A 16,319-nucleotide genomic window follows, 5' to 3' on the forward strand; every position below is an offset into this window, starting at 1 on the left:
ATGCAAATGTATTGCCGTCGCGCTTACCCATTGGCCCGCGCGGTGCCGTGGGCGGGCCGCGGAGTTCCGGGGCGGCTCCCCTGGGTCCTAGAGGCGGTTCTGCCGCGCCCCCGGGGAGCGGGAGACCGGCGCCCGCGGGGCACTCCACCCCACGGGGCCTGGCCGGGGGCCCAGCGGCGGCGCTGGCCCAGGTTCGAATCCCCGCCTCGGAAGCAACGGCTACGGGGCCGCCGGCGCCCGGTTCTCCTTGCGGGGCTGCGGCGTTCATGGTCAGCCTCCGTGCAGCCTGAGTCTTTAGGCTCCAGTGCACGTCTCCTGTGGGGTGTGGGTCAGTGCTAGCGGCTGGGGCGCGGGGTGGGGGGCTGAAGCCGTGCCGCCTGCCCTCTGGGCGGGGCGTTCAGGTTGCAAAGGGCCATCCCCTCGAGGAGCCCCTAAGACTCCCTGGAATGGCGGGCGGTGCCGCCTGGCTTCCCTCGCTGACTGAAGAAGACACCTGCCCGGAATCACCGGCAGGTGGGGGCCGTGCTGGGCCTTCAGTCCCAGGCAGAGTCTTGCACTGCTCTCAGCAGCAAAGTGACATTGAGCCTTGGTGCTGCCTAGGCCTCCTTTCCCTCTCCTGTACCCAGGTGCCCCTGACTTCAGAGCAGGTGGCTCCATGCTCAGTGCTGCTTCTGGAGCCCCCAGGAGCCCACCTGTGTCTTTGCGGGACAGGGTCCTGCCGCCACCTCTAGGCCACTCTTCTGGTCTGCCCAGCTTTCTGCCTGGGACAGTGACTTCAGGGTACTGTCAAGATGAAGCTGGCTCCGTGAGGGGGCATCCCCATGCTGCAGGTCCGGGCACCTGCTGGTGGGCTCGCCCACACAGCTCAGAGAGCGCTTCTGTGTGTGGCTGCTCAGCACACACCATTACCCCGCGTGTATTCTGTGCCCATGCTGGAGAGGGTGTGGGGCGGGGCGGGGCGGGGCGGGGCAGACGCCATGAGACAGAGCTTCCTGTCCCAAGTGAGGCCTACTGCATGGCTGGGCTCCCCTTTTGGACGCCATACCCCCCTTCACAGTGGCCGTGTCCCCTCCTACTGATCTTCATTTGCCACCATGCGTAGGCTCACCCAGTGTCCAGCCTGACCTCTTTCCTCTTCCCTCTGCCCTTCCAAATTGGTCTTCAAAGCCTCTCCCATGCCTGGGAGGGAGTGGACAGTTTCTCATCAGGTAGAAAGTGGGGCTTGAACACGTGCCTCCAGGTGCTCATGGGCACGAGAACTGCACTCTGAAGGCCCCTCTTGGGGAGTCCCTGTGCCCACTGATGGTGCCCTCTGCCGGGGCTGCCTGCCGATGCACAGGGAGCAGGGAGCTAAGAGCCTCAGCTCCAGCTTCAGCCTCCTCGGCCACCTGCCAGCTGGGTGACCTTAGGTGAGTTACTTACCCTCCCTGAGCTTCAGCTTCTCTGTCTGTAAAGTGGGGGTGCTAGCTGTGTGTGCCTCGTGGGGTGCTGCTAAGGGAGGATTGAGACCAGGGCTGTAAAGTACTGTGCCCAGGGGATCATGGAGGGGCAAAGTGACAGAGGAGTGTTATCTGCTCTTGCTTCTCGGCTCCACATCCATGCTTGTCTGCAGCATGGTGACAGAGCTGGGCCCTGGAGTGTTGTTTCTCCTTTGCCAGTTGGCGCTGAGTGACGTTTTGGGGGTGGTGGGGGGACCCCAGGAGGAACGTGGTCTTCTTGCAGGGTCTGTTGTGCACTCTCCCTGGGCTCCCACCCCATGTGGCTTCTCCACTGCCCAGGGTACCCCTGAGCCAGCCCTGGCCTACAAGTCAGATGTGAATGGAGCACCCAGCTTTTATTTGATTTCAGGAAAATCAAAGCAACTTTTAACAGGAGGTTTCACACACACTTACACACAAACATGCACATACACACCCCTACACCTCTCTCTTGGGAAATTAGTCCCTTTGGGGTTTGGGCCGGCCACAGGGAGCAAGGCGGAGTGATGTTCCCATGGTCCGGCCTGTGCTTCCAGTTTGCCCCAGGCCTCACCCAGCCCAGTTATTGCCCAGTCTCCTGCCTTTGCCTTGCATCGGGCAGTTCTTAGATTTCTCAAACTTCATGTGCAGGTGTGGCCCCAAGACCCGGATTCAGTGGGTCTGGGATGGGGCCCGGGAACCTGCTTAAGCTCCTCTCACAGAGGGTGCTCTGAGACACACCCTCCGGAAGTGAGAATGGTTGAGGGAGCAGATATCCCTGAGCGCTAAGGGTCAAGTCCTGGGCCAGCTGCCCTGGGGCCCTGCAGGTGGCCGAGCGGTCGGCGGCAGATGTGGGGCCAGGGCCTCAGGAGTAGCCAGTGAGGAGGGGACTCTTGGGGGGACTGGTACACATTTCCTGTTCTTTTCCCTGCAGCCCTCCCTAGAGATGCCCCTCTGCAAATGGGGCTGGTTTTGTTCCTCAGACCTGGATGCATCCCAGAGTCTCTCGAATCATCTGCGGAGGCAGGTGGAGACCCAGCTGACCCCTGAGTCTGCCAGCTGAACATGCCATCTTTGACACCTTTGATCCTGGGTGTCTCACCTCTGCTGGGGTGCCCCACACCCTCACCACCCAGCGTGTTTGCGGGACTCCACGAGGGGGCGCCTGAGACCACAGGGACGGGGTGGCCAGGCAGCAGGGCCCGGGGAGTCAGGGAGGCCAGTGGAGTTTGCGATGGTGAGAGGTGGGGGCAGCCCAGGAAGGGCTGCCTATGAGCAGCCGGGGTGGGGGCTGGGCTGGGCTGGGCTGCAGCCGGAGTCACCCCTGCCTCCTCTGCCTCCCCGAACCCTACTTCCCCCCAGGGAGCAAATGCTAGGGTGTGGGAGGGGCAGCAGGACCAGCTGGTCATTTCTGAGATGGGTAGAGATGGAGGGGTTCAAATGACCAGCCAAAGACCCGCTCTTGGGCTTCCCAGCCCCTGTGGCCACAGGCCAGGACCCAGTCCCCTCCTGCCCCGTGCTGGGCCGTCTGCCGGGCTGGTGGCCGGGTGGGAAGCCATGTCTGGGCAGGCTGTGGTGCCCCTGGGAGCAGCCTGCTAAGTCTCCTCCCAGCTGCTGTTGCTGGGTGAGGGGCTGCTGTCCTCAGGGTGCCTTGGGCTCCCGGACCCCTCGTGTGCTGTCAGGGGCTCCCCCGGATTCCTTCTTGCCGGTGGCGGCTTCTTGGGGGCTGTGGAGAGTGGAGCAAGGTTAGGTGGGAGCACAGCAGTAGGCTGGCAGCAGTCGGTTCTCGCTCACTGCGATGCGGAGTTCTTGCCCAGGGCCTCGTGGACAGGATTTGGGCGAGGGGAGCGAGCACTTGCGAACCCACACTGGTGGAGTTGACTCGTTCCTGGAAGCAGGAGACACCCGGGCAGGGCTGGTCTGATTGAAGGGTGAGCGTGGGCACCTGGCGGGAGGGTGGGCTCTCTGCGGGAGTGTGACCCTGCAGACCATCTGGCCCCAGTGCCCGAATGCCTTGCTGAAGGTCCGGGACCTTCTGGATAAATCGAGCTTCTGGGGAAATGCTCTTAGGGTGCCCAAGGCCCTGGTGGGGTGCCTCCATGGGCCTAGGGTACAGGGGAGGACCCTTGCAGGCAGGTCCTGCTGAGATGCTGGGCCCTAGGCCCATCTCTGATGCAGAACGAGCTCAAGTTCTGGGTCAGAAGAGTCAAGTAGGAATCCTGACCCCATGCACCAGCTCTGTGAGCTTGGGCAGGTCATCTCACTTCTCTGAGGGCTAGTTTTCCCAACTATGAAACAGTAATGACCATCCCTGGGCAGGGTGGTGAGCCCCAAAGGCAGTGGTTACTGTTTATCTCCACCTTGAACCTCTGCACGGGCGCTGCCCTTGGCACTGAGTGGTGCCAGCCACAGGCTGGGTCAGGGCCCTGTTCTCACTGACCAGCAGCGTGTGTGTTGCAGCGTTCGGGTACCTGCTTGGGAGCCCCTGTCTTGGCCCAGCGGGGAGGACCGGGGAGAGCTTGGCTCCGAGGGGGGCGGCGGATGCCCCAGCACCCCTGTGGACTGTGGCCACCAGGACAGTTTCCCAGCATGCCCAGCAGGAAGTGGCTTGAAATAAGACAGGTGTGCTGGCCTCCTCCACCGTGTGCTCGAGCAAACACAGGCCACTGTCACTTTCCCGGCAACAATGGCATATTGTGGTGGCCACAGTCCAGCCTGCCTGTCGCGGGCCCGCTTGCACAAACGCTGGGGCGGCATCCATTAGGAGCTCGGGCCTTCACAGGCGCCTGGGCCCTGCGGAGCTGCCTCTGCGGCCAGAGCAGGAAGCGGAAGGTCGGGCTGATCCCCTCAGGCCAGCCCGCCGCCCTACGGGGAGGAGCCCACAGGCACCACCCTTGGCAAACATCCGAGCAGCCCCCAGTGCCTCAGCCGGAGCAAGCACCTCCACACCCAGAGGGCAGCACCCTCCTGCTGCTCCTCTTCGAAGGTGGACAGGCGTCCAGGAGTTTCCCCCACGACGGGGGACGGGCAGAGTGGCAGGGCTTCAGGGCCCCCGGGCCTGGGGGCTGCTTGTGGCCCAAGAGGCCCCTCCGCCCTGATGGCAAGGATGATGAGAGCCACTGTCCTCAGCCTTATTCCGTGGAAATCTCACGCTAGCCCTGGTATTGCCCCCCTTTCTGGGGGGAAGCTGAGGCTCAGGTTGACGGGACTGGCTCGGGCTGCACAGTGAGGCTGAGAAGAGCCAGGACTCACGCTGTCCTGACCTGGGTCCCTCCTCTTAAGGGGTCTGTGCCAGGAGAGGTTCAAGGGCTGGTTTCTGGTTCCTAGCAGCCAGAAAGGTGGGGTGGGGGCATGGTGTTTTGGCTGCCCCCGGCCCCCCACGGCCCCGTCCGCCATACCTTTGCACCATGGGCCCGAGGGCCGCTTCCTCTTCTGCAGCAGCCCTCGCTTGCACTCCTTGGTGCAGGAGCACCTGGACCCCTCCCCTGGCGTGCTCGGCTTGGCCCCCACCTCGGAGCTCAGGCCCACCTGAGGGGTGTGGGGGTGTGGTCAGGAGAGGACCTTCCCCCAAGCCTGGGGCAGCCCTGGCTCAGTGGCCCCAGCTGAGTGTGTGGCTGAGGACCCACCTCATTGTCCGAGGGGTCCAACTCGTCCAGCTCGTCTGACTCCAGCCCCTGCACTTGGGCCTTGCTGAGTTCTGCAGGACGCAGGGTGTGGGTCAGGCCAGGCTGGGGGCCCTGGAGCCTAGCAGAAGCATAGACCTTTCTAATGGGCCAGACTAGGAGTGACAACTGAAGGAAACTGAGGCACAGAGGGACTGTACCTCAGCGTCTCCCGTACCTTCTGCAATGACCCTGCCAGCCGGGCTGTCCCCAGGCTTGGTCGCTCTGTGACGGGGAGCTCACTACCTGCCCTGAAGCCCTAATTGCTAGGATGCCCTTCCCTTCACTGCCTATGATCAGAGATGTGCCTGCCCTGGGCCCCCACCTCTTCTCTGGGTCTGTAGCTGGGGTGCCAAGCCCTAGACCCAGGGTTTGGTGGGGCAGCCCAGGGGACTGAGCTGGGCCCTAGGACAGGTCCCCCCAGCTGATGCTGACCACTGCCCCTCCCTTCCCACTATGGCACCACTTCCTGGGTTCTCAGGGCCCCAGGTACTCACCCTTACCTGGGGGGCCATCAGCATCAGGCCTGTGTGGGTTGGGGGGAGATTTTGGCTTCCCTCTCCCCTCAGCTCCCGTCCCGCTTGGAGAGGGCATGTTTGGGTGGGGCCGTGTTAGAGGTTGGGAGGGATCCTGGGGGGAAACAAGTAAGCGGCTTGAATTCACCTGAGGCAACTGCCCTGCTTCCAACCCAGTGTTGGGAAAGGCGGTGAGACTCTGGCTCGGCCCAGGCTGCCGCTGGAGGGTTAGCCATCTCCCCTCTAGTGCGAATCAGGCTTTCTCCCGGGGACCGGCCTGATGGTGCAGAGGGAAGCACAGCCCGGGCCCTGGCGGGGTGCTGGCCCGGGCCCCGGCGGGATGGCGGGGTGCTGGCCCAGGCTGGGGGCATGTGGAGGCCAAGAGCAGGGGTGGGCCCCTTACTGCAGGAGCGGCGGGCCCTTCTGGCTCTGGAGCTCTGGCTTCCTTGGTACCGTTGCTGAGTCCCCGGGGTCCAGACCGGGCAGGTAGCTCCACTCCCTGAGGTGGCGCCAGGCTGGGAGTGTGGGCACTCGGGGGGCTGAGGGACCCCGGCCAGCCCGGAGGCTTGGGGGCATGCCGGCCCCGGCCCCGCTCAGAGAGGTCCAGGGGCTTGTCTGGGACATAGTCTCGTGTGGCCCTGTCTTCCTGTCCCCTGGGGCTGCCTGGGCCTGTGGGCTGTGTGTGCCCCCCTCCGGACAGGGCTGCTCCGGCCGCCTCGCCCTGGGGGCCTTCTGAGTCAGAGCTGACTGGTGGGGAGGGTGGGGTCCCTGCTGGCGTGGGCGGGCCCCTCAGCCTGGCACTGCCCACCTGCCCCTGTGCCCTCAGCTGCTGGGCCAGGAGCAGGTGCAACGCTCCTTTTAGCCGAGGGTCTCGCACATCCACCAGGGCCCCCGGCAGCCCCAGCAGGCCCACCGGCTCATCCCAGGCCTCTGCCTCCCCAGCCTTCAGGCCCTGGGGCTGGGGGCCACGGGGGGCTGTGGCGGGGACTTGGGGGCTGCAGTGGGGGCTCTGAAGGTGCAGAGACAGGTGATGGTTCAGGAGGCACAGGTGGTCAGCCTGGAGGGAGCGCTTCAGGGACTCATAGGCCGTGGCGGGGGGCCGGGAGGCCCGCAGAAAGCTGCAGGATGAGGAGAAGCTCAACTCCTGTGGCCCTGGGTTAGCCCCCACTTCACAGGGGAGGGCCTGGGGCCCATAGGCGAGCTGTCCCAGGTCACAAGGTGGGTCGTGGAGAGGGGTAGGCCCACGTGGACGGTTGTGGAGGGGCCAGAGGTGACCCGGGGCCTGGGGCTCTGAGGAGGGACCTGCACATGGAGATCTTTCTCTTCGGGGCCTGGGCTACCTGCTCTCTTCCCGGCCACCTGTGTATGATGCTCTCAGACACGGAGGATGGTCTTAGACTACTTCTGAGAGGGGTTCCTTGGCCTCAGTCCCCATTGCTGCTCCCACACCCCCCGAACTCTGTCCTGCCACCTCCGGAAAGGTGGGACCAGATCTGGAGACTGGGTGCTCAGCTGGGGCTGCTCCTGGTGGTGGCAGTGGGTGGGGCCTCACCTGTCCAGTGGGAGGCTGTGCTCATAGGGTGGGCTGGGCGGGCTGCTTCTGGTCAGTGGCAGTGGGGGTGTCCCGTTGGTGGAGCCCCGGTCAGCAAAGCAGGCCTGGGAGCCCGGCCGCACCACGGCGATGGTCCCGTGCAGCTGGTTGGAGATTCGCTGGGGGCTCTGCACGGGGTGGAGGGGTCAGCGCGGCCCTCTGCCCTGTTCTCTGTTGACTTCGGGCAGGTCACCCACCCCCTCTGAGCCTCGCCGCCACCCAGTGGTCCCTGCGTGGCACAGAGGACAGGTGAGCTGGCATAGACCTGGGCTGCCCGCCTCCCGCCTAGGGCTGCCCAGCAGAAGGGGGTCCTCACCGTGTCCGGGGCCCGTGTCTCTGGCAGGCTGGCACTCGGGGAGATTTTGGCTCCTGGAGATGTCCTGTACCCCGTAGACTTTTCTGTGGGAGGAGAAGTGGTGGGCAGGGCAGATTGGGAGGCCCTCAGAGGGGTGGGTGGCTCAGCCCCCTGCCCCCCCGACCCCGGGCCAGAGGGCTCTGTGATCCTGCAGGGCCCAGCCTTCTGGTCTCTTGTCCCTCAGAGCACCTTCTCTCTGGGGACTCGCACCTGGATGGTCGTCCTCGGCCTCCTCGTGGCCTCCCAGCGTCTTCTCCGCGATGGCCTTCCAAGCCCCCGGGGAGGGGAGTAGAAGGGGTGAGGGGGGGTCTGAGGCACCCTCCCTGTATTGGGGCTTGAGCCTAACTCCAGAAGGGAGGCAAAGACAGGGAGGGTGAGCGAGGGCAGCACCCCCCAGAGACAATCAGAAGGGCCAGGGCACCCTCCTGGGGGCCAGGCCAGCCCTGCGGGGACACTGGGGTGACCAGGAAAGAGCCCTCTCTGGACGTTGCCTGGGGCTCCACCATCAGTGGCTCATGCGGCAGGGCTGGCTTCTCACAAATACCAGTGTCCTCAGGGGGGGTCTCGGGTGTCAGCTGCCACGGAGCTGGGGCCCCCACCCCCACGGTTCTGTGCCCTGCTCGCGGCGCCATGTGCCCGGGGCCTGCCGTGGGGAGGGCCTTGGCGACTGAGGGTGTTCGCCTCCCCGCTCACCGCGGGCCCCGAAGTCGCTTCACTTCCTCTTTCAATGTCTCGTTCTCCAGCTGCAGCCGGTTCAACTCGTTGGCTGCAAAAGGCTCTGATTAGTGAAGGACGAGGGGAGGGGAGGCCGGGCAGGGGCAGGGAGGTCCCCCTCTGTGACCTGTCCCCAGCCGGCTGCCAGCACTTGGCCCGGGGCTCGCTGGCGGTGGCCCCACGAGTGAATGGGTGAGGCTGCTGAGCCTGGAGGCCGTAAAGGGTGGTGGGAGCCCCCCCGCCCCCACCTCCGACACCAAGCTTGTCTCTGGTGAGAGCCCCAAGGGAAGGGGGGCTTGTGCTCCTCATCGGCAGGTGGGACCTCCGGGCTCTGCGGGACTACCCTCGTTACAGGGGGGAGGGGTTGAGGTCCTGAGGGCAGGGGCACCCCCAGCCCAGGTGACTGACCGGTGAGGGACATGCTGGGGCCAGCTGGGGCTTTGTACCATTGTCTGTTTCCCCGAGACCCCATGTCAGGCTGAGCAGGTCCTGGGGGTCACTGGACCCCCACAGGAGGGGACACCGAGGTGCAGGGTGACAGGGGGTGGGGCTCACTGAGGATGAAGACGTGCTGTAGGTTTTGGAGGAGGGAGTTCTCGAACTCCTGCTGCTTCTTTCTGGCCAGCTCCTGGGTGACCATGCAGCGGTCACACAGGCCGGCCCGCAGCCTGTGGGATGGGGGGCGGCGGGCGGTGAGAGGCCACTCTGAGGAGTGAGACTGAGGCCCACAGAGGGGCTGGGACCCTCAGCGCCTGCTCCCGAGATGTGCTCTTGCCATTCCCAAATGGTGGAAGCCCCACCCCACCCCTACCCTGTGGGCTAAGCGCGCCATGTTCCGCCGAGTTTGGGAAGGAGCCTCGCAAATGCAGTTGACCTGAGGCTCTGAGAGTCCCGCGGGGGCGGGGGGGGGGGGCGGGGGGGGACCCCCCCCCCCTCCGCGTTCCCCACCAATCCCCCACCTCCCCGCCTCCCCCCAATCCAGAGCTCACCTGTTCTCCAGCACCCGCACGTTCTCCTTCAGCGCCTTCTGCTGCTCCCTAAGCTGATGGTTCTTGGCGCAGAGCTCCTCCACCCTCTGGGCGTCCCTGTGGGGACGAGCCGAGGTGGGGGTTCTGCTCTGCCCGGGAGCCCCACGCTGTGTCGGGGCTGGCCTTGCCCGCCGGAGTAGGTCCCGGCCGGGGCCTGCTGGGTGCGCCCGCTGTGGGGACTTCCTGGCAAGGGCTGCGCGGAACCAGCAGCCCAGTCGTGAGCGTGACCGGCCGGGTCCACGCGCCGCTCGCAGCGCTACGGAACTGCAGCCCCGTAAGTGAAGTGGGGAGTGAGGGGCCACCCCACCGGCTGTGGGGCCTCCCAAGGAGCATTCCTACTGATCACTGTTTGTAGCCCAGGTGCCCACCCCCTGGAGAGTCCCCATTCACTCGGGTGGGCTTGGAGGTTCCATTCCTGGCTCCACCTGCTACTGGAGGCATGGCCTCAGGCCAGTGATCACCCCCAGCCCCCACACTGAGCCTCAGTTTCCCCTTCTGCATCACTGTCTTTCCCGCTGAGCCAGGGTCTGTCCGGACTCACCGGCATCTCTCCGAGTTCAGCTCCAGAAGCTTATTCTGCAGGCCTGGAGGAGCCAGGGAAGGGGTGGGGGTCAGGCCCGGTCCCGCAGCAGAGTCCGGGGCACCTCCTGTCCCTGGCTGTCTGGCAGGGCTCTCCGCAGAGCCCCGCTGCCTGCCTGGACCCCCTCACAGATGCCCCAAGGCCGCCCCACCTGAGGGGCTCCTGCCGCATGCCCCCTGGCAGCTTCCACCTAGTCTCGTGGCTGCCTGGGACCCCTTGCGGTCTGGCTCTGGTGTCTGCCTGGAGGTTGGGAGGGACCCTGACACTGGGAGTGACCGGCCACCAGGCCATGTCCCGGAAGTGTGTTTTTGGGGAGGCACAGCAGGGTTGAAATAAAGCAGGCTCTTTGGGGAAACCGCAGCGAGAGGTTGCCTCTTTGCCACCTGGTCGCCCTTGGACGCGGGCCTGCTAGCCCACACAGCCCCCCGCGTCGCTGGGTCTCTGGGTCGCTGGGGAAGAGATCGAGGCCCTTTGGCCCTCAGGGTGGTGTGTCAGTGCTGGGAAGAGGTGCTGGGAGGGCCTGGCTGGCTCTAGAGTGGGGGGAGTGGGGTGGCTCCAGCCCTGTGGTTAGGGGGTGGAATGCACAGCGTGGGGGCTGTGGCAGAGCTTGGCCTGGGGGTCCTGCAGGGAAGCAGAGGGATTTCAGCTCAAAACCCTGGAATGCTCTGAACAGGCCTCCAGAGCCATGAGCTCCCATTCCTAGAGGTGGGCAACTGAGCACCCCCCTGCCCCACCCTGGGCGAGGGGCCCATCTCAGCCAAAGCTTCTGGCTCTCCGCTGGGGGCGTGGCTTTTTATTTCTGGTCTGCTGTCAGTGGACCCTTTGGGAGAAGACCCTCCAGGGCCACGCTCAGGGATGCCAATCTGCGGCTGGGCACCTGGCTACGTGGCAGCTCTGGGCTCTGGGTTAGGACTCCCTGTCTGGGCTGGGAAGGCAGGGTCCCCAGGTCTGGCAAGAATTGGAGGTGACCTGGAGGAGCACCCTGACCGGGCCCAGGTGAGGGCTAGGGACACCTGCCCCCACCCGGCCCCATGACACTCACCTCGGACCTCGTTCTCGTGGACCTCCTTCAGCCTGTTTAGTGACTCTGTGAAGCTCTCCATGGCTCCCTACGGCTTTGGCCCAGACCCCTCTGAGGCTCCTCTCGGCCTCTACTGCCCCTCTGTTCCCAGCCTGGGGAGGAGGAAGTGGGGAGAGGTCATGCTGGCTTGGGAAGGGTCTGTGGGCTCTAGGGCCCCATACGGATGCGCGTGCAGACAGATCTGTAGAGACACACCAGCCTCATCTGCTCAAGGAAGTGGGCCCCGTATTGAGAGGCTGCAGGGTTCCCGCCCCCCTCTGCAGAGAGGCCACTGATTGCTGACCCCTTCCCCCCTCCCCACAGGTCCTCAGAGGCACCTACGTGGGTCATACACACCCTGAGGTCCACTGCCTGAGACCAGAATTAAGGGGCCCGGAAGCCTGGGGCCTGGGCACCCTGGCCCTCACTCCCTTCCAGGCCTTTCTGAGACTCTGCCAGCCTGGAAAGGTCTCGGGCAGGCAGGCAGTTGGGAGCAGTGAGCTCACAGGGCTGTGGGTCCCCACTCCCTCCCCACCGCCCCTCCCCTGCCACTGCCCCTGTGGCCGCAGATGGGTCCCGGGCCTGGCAGGCTGGGCCACAGGTCAGGAGGCTGGGCCAGGCCTGGCCTACAGTGACTCCAACACCCGTGGGATGTGCTGTTACCCTGAGCTGCTTGCCACACGCAGAGCCCTTCTGGGGAAGTCTCTGTCCCGGCTCCTTGAGAGGAGGGGGCGCTGCCATGGCTGGGGCGGGCGCCGGCCACCATGCCCAGACCTCTGCCCCGGGCTGCCCTTCACTCGGGCGGCGTGCGTGCACTGTGTGTGTGTGTGTCACGCAGGTGTGGTGCGAGTGTGTGCACATGCGTGTGCTCTACGTGTGCTGCATGGTGCTGAGGCCCCAGCTCTCCTTCTCCCGTGTTCACCTCGGGTCTGAGTAATCGTGGTGCTCATGCTGACCCTGGCCTGCGCTGACCGAGGCTGAGCTGAAGCCCTCTGTCTCCACCGCAGGGCCCATGCTCTGAGTCTCTCAAAGGACAGAGTGGGGCTTGTCCTGGCCCGCCTGGGCCGGAGCCTACACTCTTCCTCTCCGATGTCACCACTGGCCGGGGGAGGTGGTCCCTTCCGGTCCTCGGCCCGAGGAGCCCTGGGGTCTGCTGGGTCCCGCCAACAGGCGGCTGGGCTCCTAGCCCTCCCGGCCCTCCCGGCCGCTTGCCTGCTGGCATCCTGCACCCGCCGACCAGCAGTGACTGTTGGTTGCTTCCTACGTCCACCCAGACCTCACCTTTCCCTCCCCTGCCACACCCGCCAGGGCCCAAGCCACCCCCTTTCATGAGGACACGCTCTCAGCCCAGTGGCGGTGCGGGCCCCGGAAGGCCTCTGCTCACACCTGCTCGAGGCCCCATCCCTGCAGGCTGGGCCCGAGTCCCCGCTGTGGCTGCCCAAGGGAGCGCTGTCTCATTTGAATTTCAGTTTGCCCTGAAGATGTGCCCGCAAGTGTTTGCAGCAGCACTCTGAGAGCAGCCCCGACCTGGGAACCCCCACATGCCCCTGCCAGTGGCCTCTGCTGGGAGGAATGACTGCTCCCCGCCCCCAGGGGCTAGCACACAGTGACACCCCGTGATGGGAGCCGGCCTGACGTGGGGTTCATGCACACGGAGCACGGCAGAGGCATGATGCTCTGGGCTCTTGGGAGCTGGGGTGGTGGCCACTCTGGGCATGGGACTGGGGGGTGTCCCTGACTGAGGGGAGCAGATCCTGTGGCTCTAGGAGAAGCCATAGGTCGGGGCCGGCAGGGCTTCTAGAGCTGCCCGAGGAAGACTGGACCGTGGAGTCTGGCTCTCAGCAGGCTCTGTGCACCTGAGGTCAAGCATCAGAGCACCGGAGGTGTCGGCCGGAGGACAGAGCGAGGTCCCGTGTCCTGCGGTGGCTTGGCTGCGGATCCAGCTGAGCAGGGCTGTCTGGGGTGTGCTGGGAAGGTGGGGCTCCTTAACTTGTTCTGAGGACCTGCCCGGGCTCTGGGCCACTCCTGGGTGATGGCCAGGACATGGGGGTGGCTGCTGGGAGGCTGTGTGCTGAGTGGTGAGGGCTTAGGAGGGTCCCGCTGCCCGAGGCTGGGAGCTGACACCCGATGAGGGACATCCTTGCAGGTTAGGAGACCACACCGTACATCTTAGGGCTTTGGGAGCAACCAGTGCTCGAGCGGGTGCAAATGACAGTCCCAGCCCCATTCCCAAGCCACACTGTCACTTCCTTTGCAGCCTGTCTGCCCAACCCTGGCCACGCTGTGGGGAGCCCGCTCTCCAAGTGGGGAAACCGAGGCCCCAAGGGGTAGCGTCGTGTTCGTGGGAGCTGCGGTTTGAACTCACTCTGGGGTCTGCACGGACCAGAGACGAGATCCCGCGGCCGAGCCGTGCAGGCTGTGGCAATGTTTACCTTACGACCGGGCGCCTGGGAGCTCAGGCCGGGGCAGGTGGGGCGGGCAGGCTGAGGTGGCCGGGCAGGGGCTGAGCTGCAGCTGGAAATTCCACCCCGACCCGCCAGACAGGCCGCTCCCCCCCAGCCAGTAAAGGAGCCGCCCGAGGGCGCCGAGGGTGCCCGTAGGTCTGGACAGGCTGTGCGGGCTCTGAGTCTGAGTGGGAGGTGGGCACTGGAGGAAGAGCGGATGGGTCAGCCTCGTTGATGACCCTGTGCATCACCTACACTGGGCGGAGGGCTAACCCTGTGGGTGTCCAAGCCGACAGCCTGGGTGGGGGTCCCCGTCCTGCCTCTATCCTCTGTGTGACCCGGCAAGTCGTTCACCTCTCTGGGCCTCAGTTTCCTCACTGGGGGGTAATACCCCCCCCCCCCCCCCCCCCCCCCTGTTACACGGCTCCTTTCCGTCAGGTGATGCATGTCCAGGTAATGCTTTTCCAGGTAACGCATGCCCAGGTGACGCGTACCCAGCCAGAAACCCGGCAGGTCGAGTGCTCGGCTAAGTGCGGATGGAGACCCCCGTGTCCGCTGCCTGCAGTCCCTCCACGAGCTCCGCCCTCTCACGCGGCCCCAGGGGCTCACAGGAGTGCCTCCTCTCTTGGACAAGCACGAGTACCGCAGCTACCAAGTTCCTTTGCAAGAGGACCAGATCCCCCACCCCCAAGCTCAGGGGAGAGGGCTCAGATTCCAGCAGGCACACACTTGCATCTTCGGACAGTTGCTCACTGTGCGGACACTTTGGGCCCACGGAGTCTTGGTGACTGCGTCCAGGGGAGGCGCCATCCAGCCCCTATGCACGGAAGAGGGTGCCGAGGCTCCGGCTGTGGCCCCAGGCCTGGGCTGGGCACTGTCAGGCTGTGCGGCAAAGCCCCATGATGTGGGGTCTTGCCTCCTCCCGTGTCTGAGTGTGTGGCCGTGGGAGCAGGGCTCCTCACCCCCTGGCCTGCTCCCCTTGCCGGGGCCGCCCCTGCTCCAGCAGGCCCCCCGGCTGCAGGACAGTTGTGCGGGTCCCCCTGCCCCCGACTCTGCCCCTCCTCTGCGGTCGCTCCTGTCTCTCCACTCACCCCTAAAACATCAACAACAGCGGTAGAAGGAGCGGGACCTCTGCCCCGAGCATCCGCTCTGTGCTGAGTGCTGGCCCTCCGACGCTCCAGGGTCTCCCTCCACCCTCTCTGGGGGTCTCTGTGGCGATGGCCAACGCTTCCGCCGCAACTTTGGCCAAGTCACGTGCCTGGCTGTGCCTCAGTGTCCCCGTCCCTAAAACAGACGGTGGAGGTGGATCCTGCCCTGGGCTCCTGGGGGCACACGAGTCCGTGCCCGCTGGGGCCGTCAGGAGTCCTTGCACGTGGACAGGCCGGCTGGTGGTCAGGGGCCAGCCCGGGAGCCCCGGGTGCCAGGCGCCCATGTGAGCGTCACATGCAACTGCTCCCCGGACCTCACGCTCACCGTGAAGTAACTAGGACAACCCCATTTCACAGATGAGGAAGCTGAGGCTCGGAGCGACATCACCTTTCCACGGTCGCCAGCTTGCTAGGGGCGCAGCCGGGGCAGAAGCCCGCAGCCTGGGCCCCCTAGCAGCCCCCGGGCCAATTCACATGCAGGCAGGTATCACTGCCGGGGTGGTTCCGGTGTTGCCAGACCCATAGCCCATGACACATGGGCATGCACGTGTGATGCCCACACACACCCAGGGAGGCAACAGCGCCCTAGCAGTATCCCGGCACACGGCGGCGTGCACCCCAACACAAAGAGGCCACGCACACGTGTGCCATCCTCGGTCACTCCCTGCACCACACGCTCAGCCCCGCACAGGCCCAGGGACGGCCGCACACGCACGTGCACACGTGTGCACATGCACAGAGGAACAAGGCAGGTGTGTGCTTGCTTGGCGGGCTGAGGTGTCGCTCTGCGGCTCGGGTAACGGCGGGCCCTGCAACCTGACTCCTTGAGGATAGGCTGGCCCTCGGCGGCTGCGCCCTCGCTGGCTTCCACCCTGAGGCCTGGTCAGGGGAGGCTGAGTGGGACCTGCGTCCCTGTTTGTCACTCTTCCAGGGGACACCGAGCCGGGGGCAGCCGAGGGCCCCACGGTGCCCAGCCCTGAGCTGGGGCTGGCTGTGTCATGTAGTCCCCTCCCCCCGACGGCTGCACCCCTTTGCCCTGTGAGGGTCTGGGCAGTGGGGCAGGTCCAGGATGGAGTGCCTGGCCACTGGCCCGTTCCCGGTGCCCCCGACGACTTCCTGGTGCGGTGCTGTCAGGCGCAGCCCCGCCCCTCTGCACCCTGACCCTCCACCCAGGAAACCCACCGAGCCTCCTTCCACCGCTCAGACCCTGGACTGGTGCCCGGGGCAGGGGGCTGCGCCTCTTAGCCAGTCTGCTGACCCCCGCCTCCTGCCCAGCGAGCAGGGGCTGGGGCTCCTGCCTTGGCGGCAAGCACCCCCCAGGGGCCCCGCCCCGCCTCCCCCACCCGGTTGTTGGAGCTGCCAGCCCTGGGGCCCCCAGGTACTCACATGGCCCCTCGCTGCAGCGACCTCCGCGACCTTGTGAGCCAGGCGCTCCCCACCTGAGGGAGACAGAAGTGAGCAGTGCGTGAACTTACATGGGCAACGAGACACAATTTTGACCAAACCCGCTTGACAGGTTTTGGGCTCTCTCCGCCAGGAGCAGAAAGGAGACAGAGACTGCCCAAAGCTGCCCAACAGGTTCCGCCTTTGCACAGAAAGTGGCAAAACGGGTCGGGGCTGAACCCACACAGACCTGGGATTGTTTCCCCATAATTACCAGTGGCCGAGCCTGGCCAGTTAACCAGCCCAGGGCCCGATGGGGAGGGTGGCGGGCGTGAGGGGCACGGGGCGGGCCGGGGCAGCAGACCCGCTAGTCTTGTCTCCT

The 16,319-nt window shown here is 65.5% G+C and overlaps 1 protein-coding gene across 1 annotated transcript; it reads right to left on the reverse strand.

Moving 5' to 3' along the window:
• Positions 1–1,831: 1,831 nt before the first annotated feature.
• Positions 1,832–16,024, reverse strand: RBBP8NL (RBBP8 N-terminal like). The gene is made up of 14 exons (XM_021677787.1): positions 15,941–16,024; positions 10,945–11,075; positions 9,864–9,906; positions 9,284–9,379; positions 8,850–8,962; positions 8,274–8,346; positions 7,791–7,921; positions 7,542–7,624; positions 7,187–7,353; positions 6,038–6,752; positions 5,617–5,749; positions 5,084–5,154; positions 4,856–4,985; positions 1,832–3,183 (listed from the first exon to the last, which is right to left on the reverse strand). Exons 2-14 carry the CDS (start codon positions 11,003–11,005, stop codon positions 3,053–3,055), a joined length of 1,947 nt encoding a protein of 648 aa, XP_021533462.1. The 5' UTR covers positions 11,006–11,075; positions 15,941–16,024; the 3' UTR covers positions 1,832–3,052.
• Between the last annotated feature and the right edge of the window lie 295 nt (positions 16,025–16,319).

Source organism: Neomonachus schauinslandi, chromosome 10, assembly GCF_002201575.2.
Source record: "Neomonachus schauinslandi chromosome 10, ASM220157v2, whole genome shotgun sequence".
Lineage (NCBI taxonomy): Eukaryota > Metazoa > Chordata > Mammalia > Carnivora > Phocidae > Neomonachus > Neomonachus schauinslandi.

Excerpts from the sequence above, each read along its gene's own strand:
- RBBP8NL (XM_021677787.1), bottom strand. The coding sequence starts at position 11,005 with ATGGAGAGCTTCACAGAGTCACTAAACAGGCTGAAGGAGGTCCACGAG. Across the intron at positions 5,155-5,616 it reads TGATGGCCCCCCAGGTAAGG|AACTCAGCAAGGCCCAAGTG; the intron begins GTGAGTACCTGG and ends TGCGTCCTGCAG. Across the intron at positions 4,986-5,083 it reads TGGACCCCTCGGACAATGAG|GTGGGCCTGAGCTCCGAGGT; the intron begins GTGGGTCCTCAG and ends CACACCCCTCAG.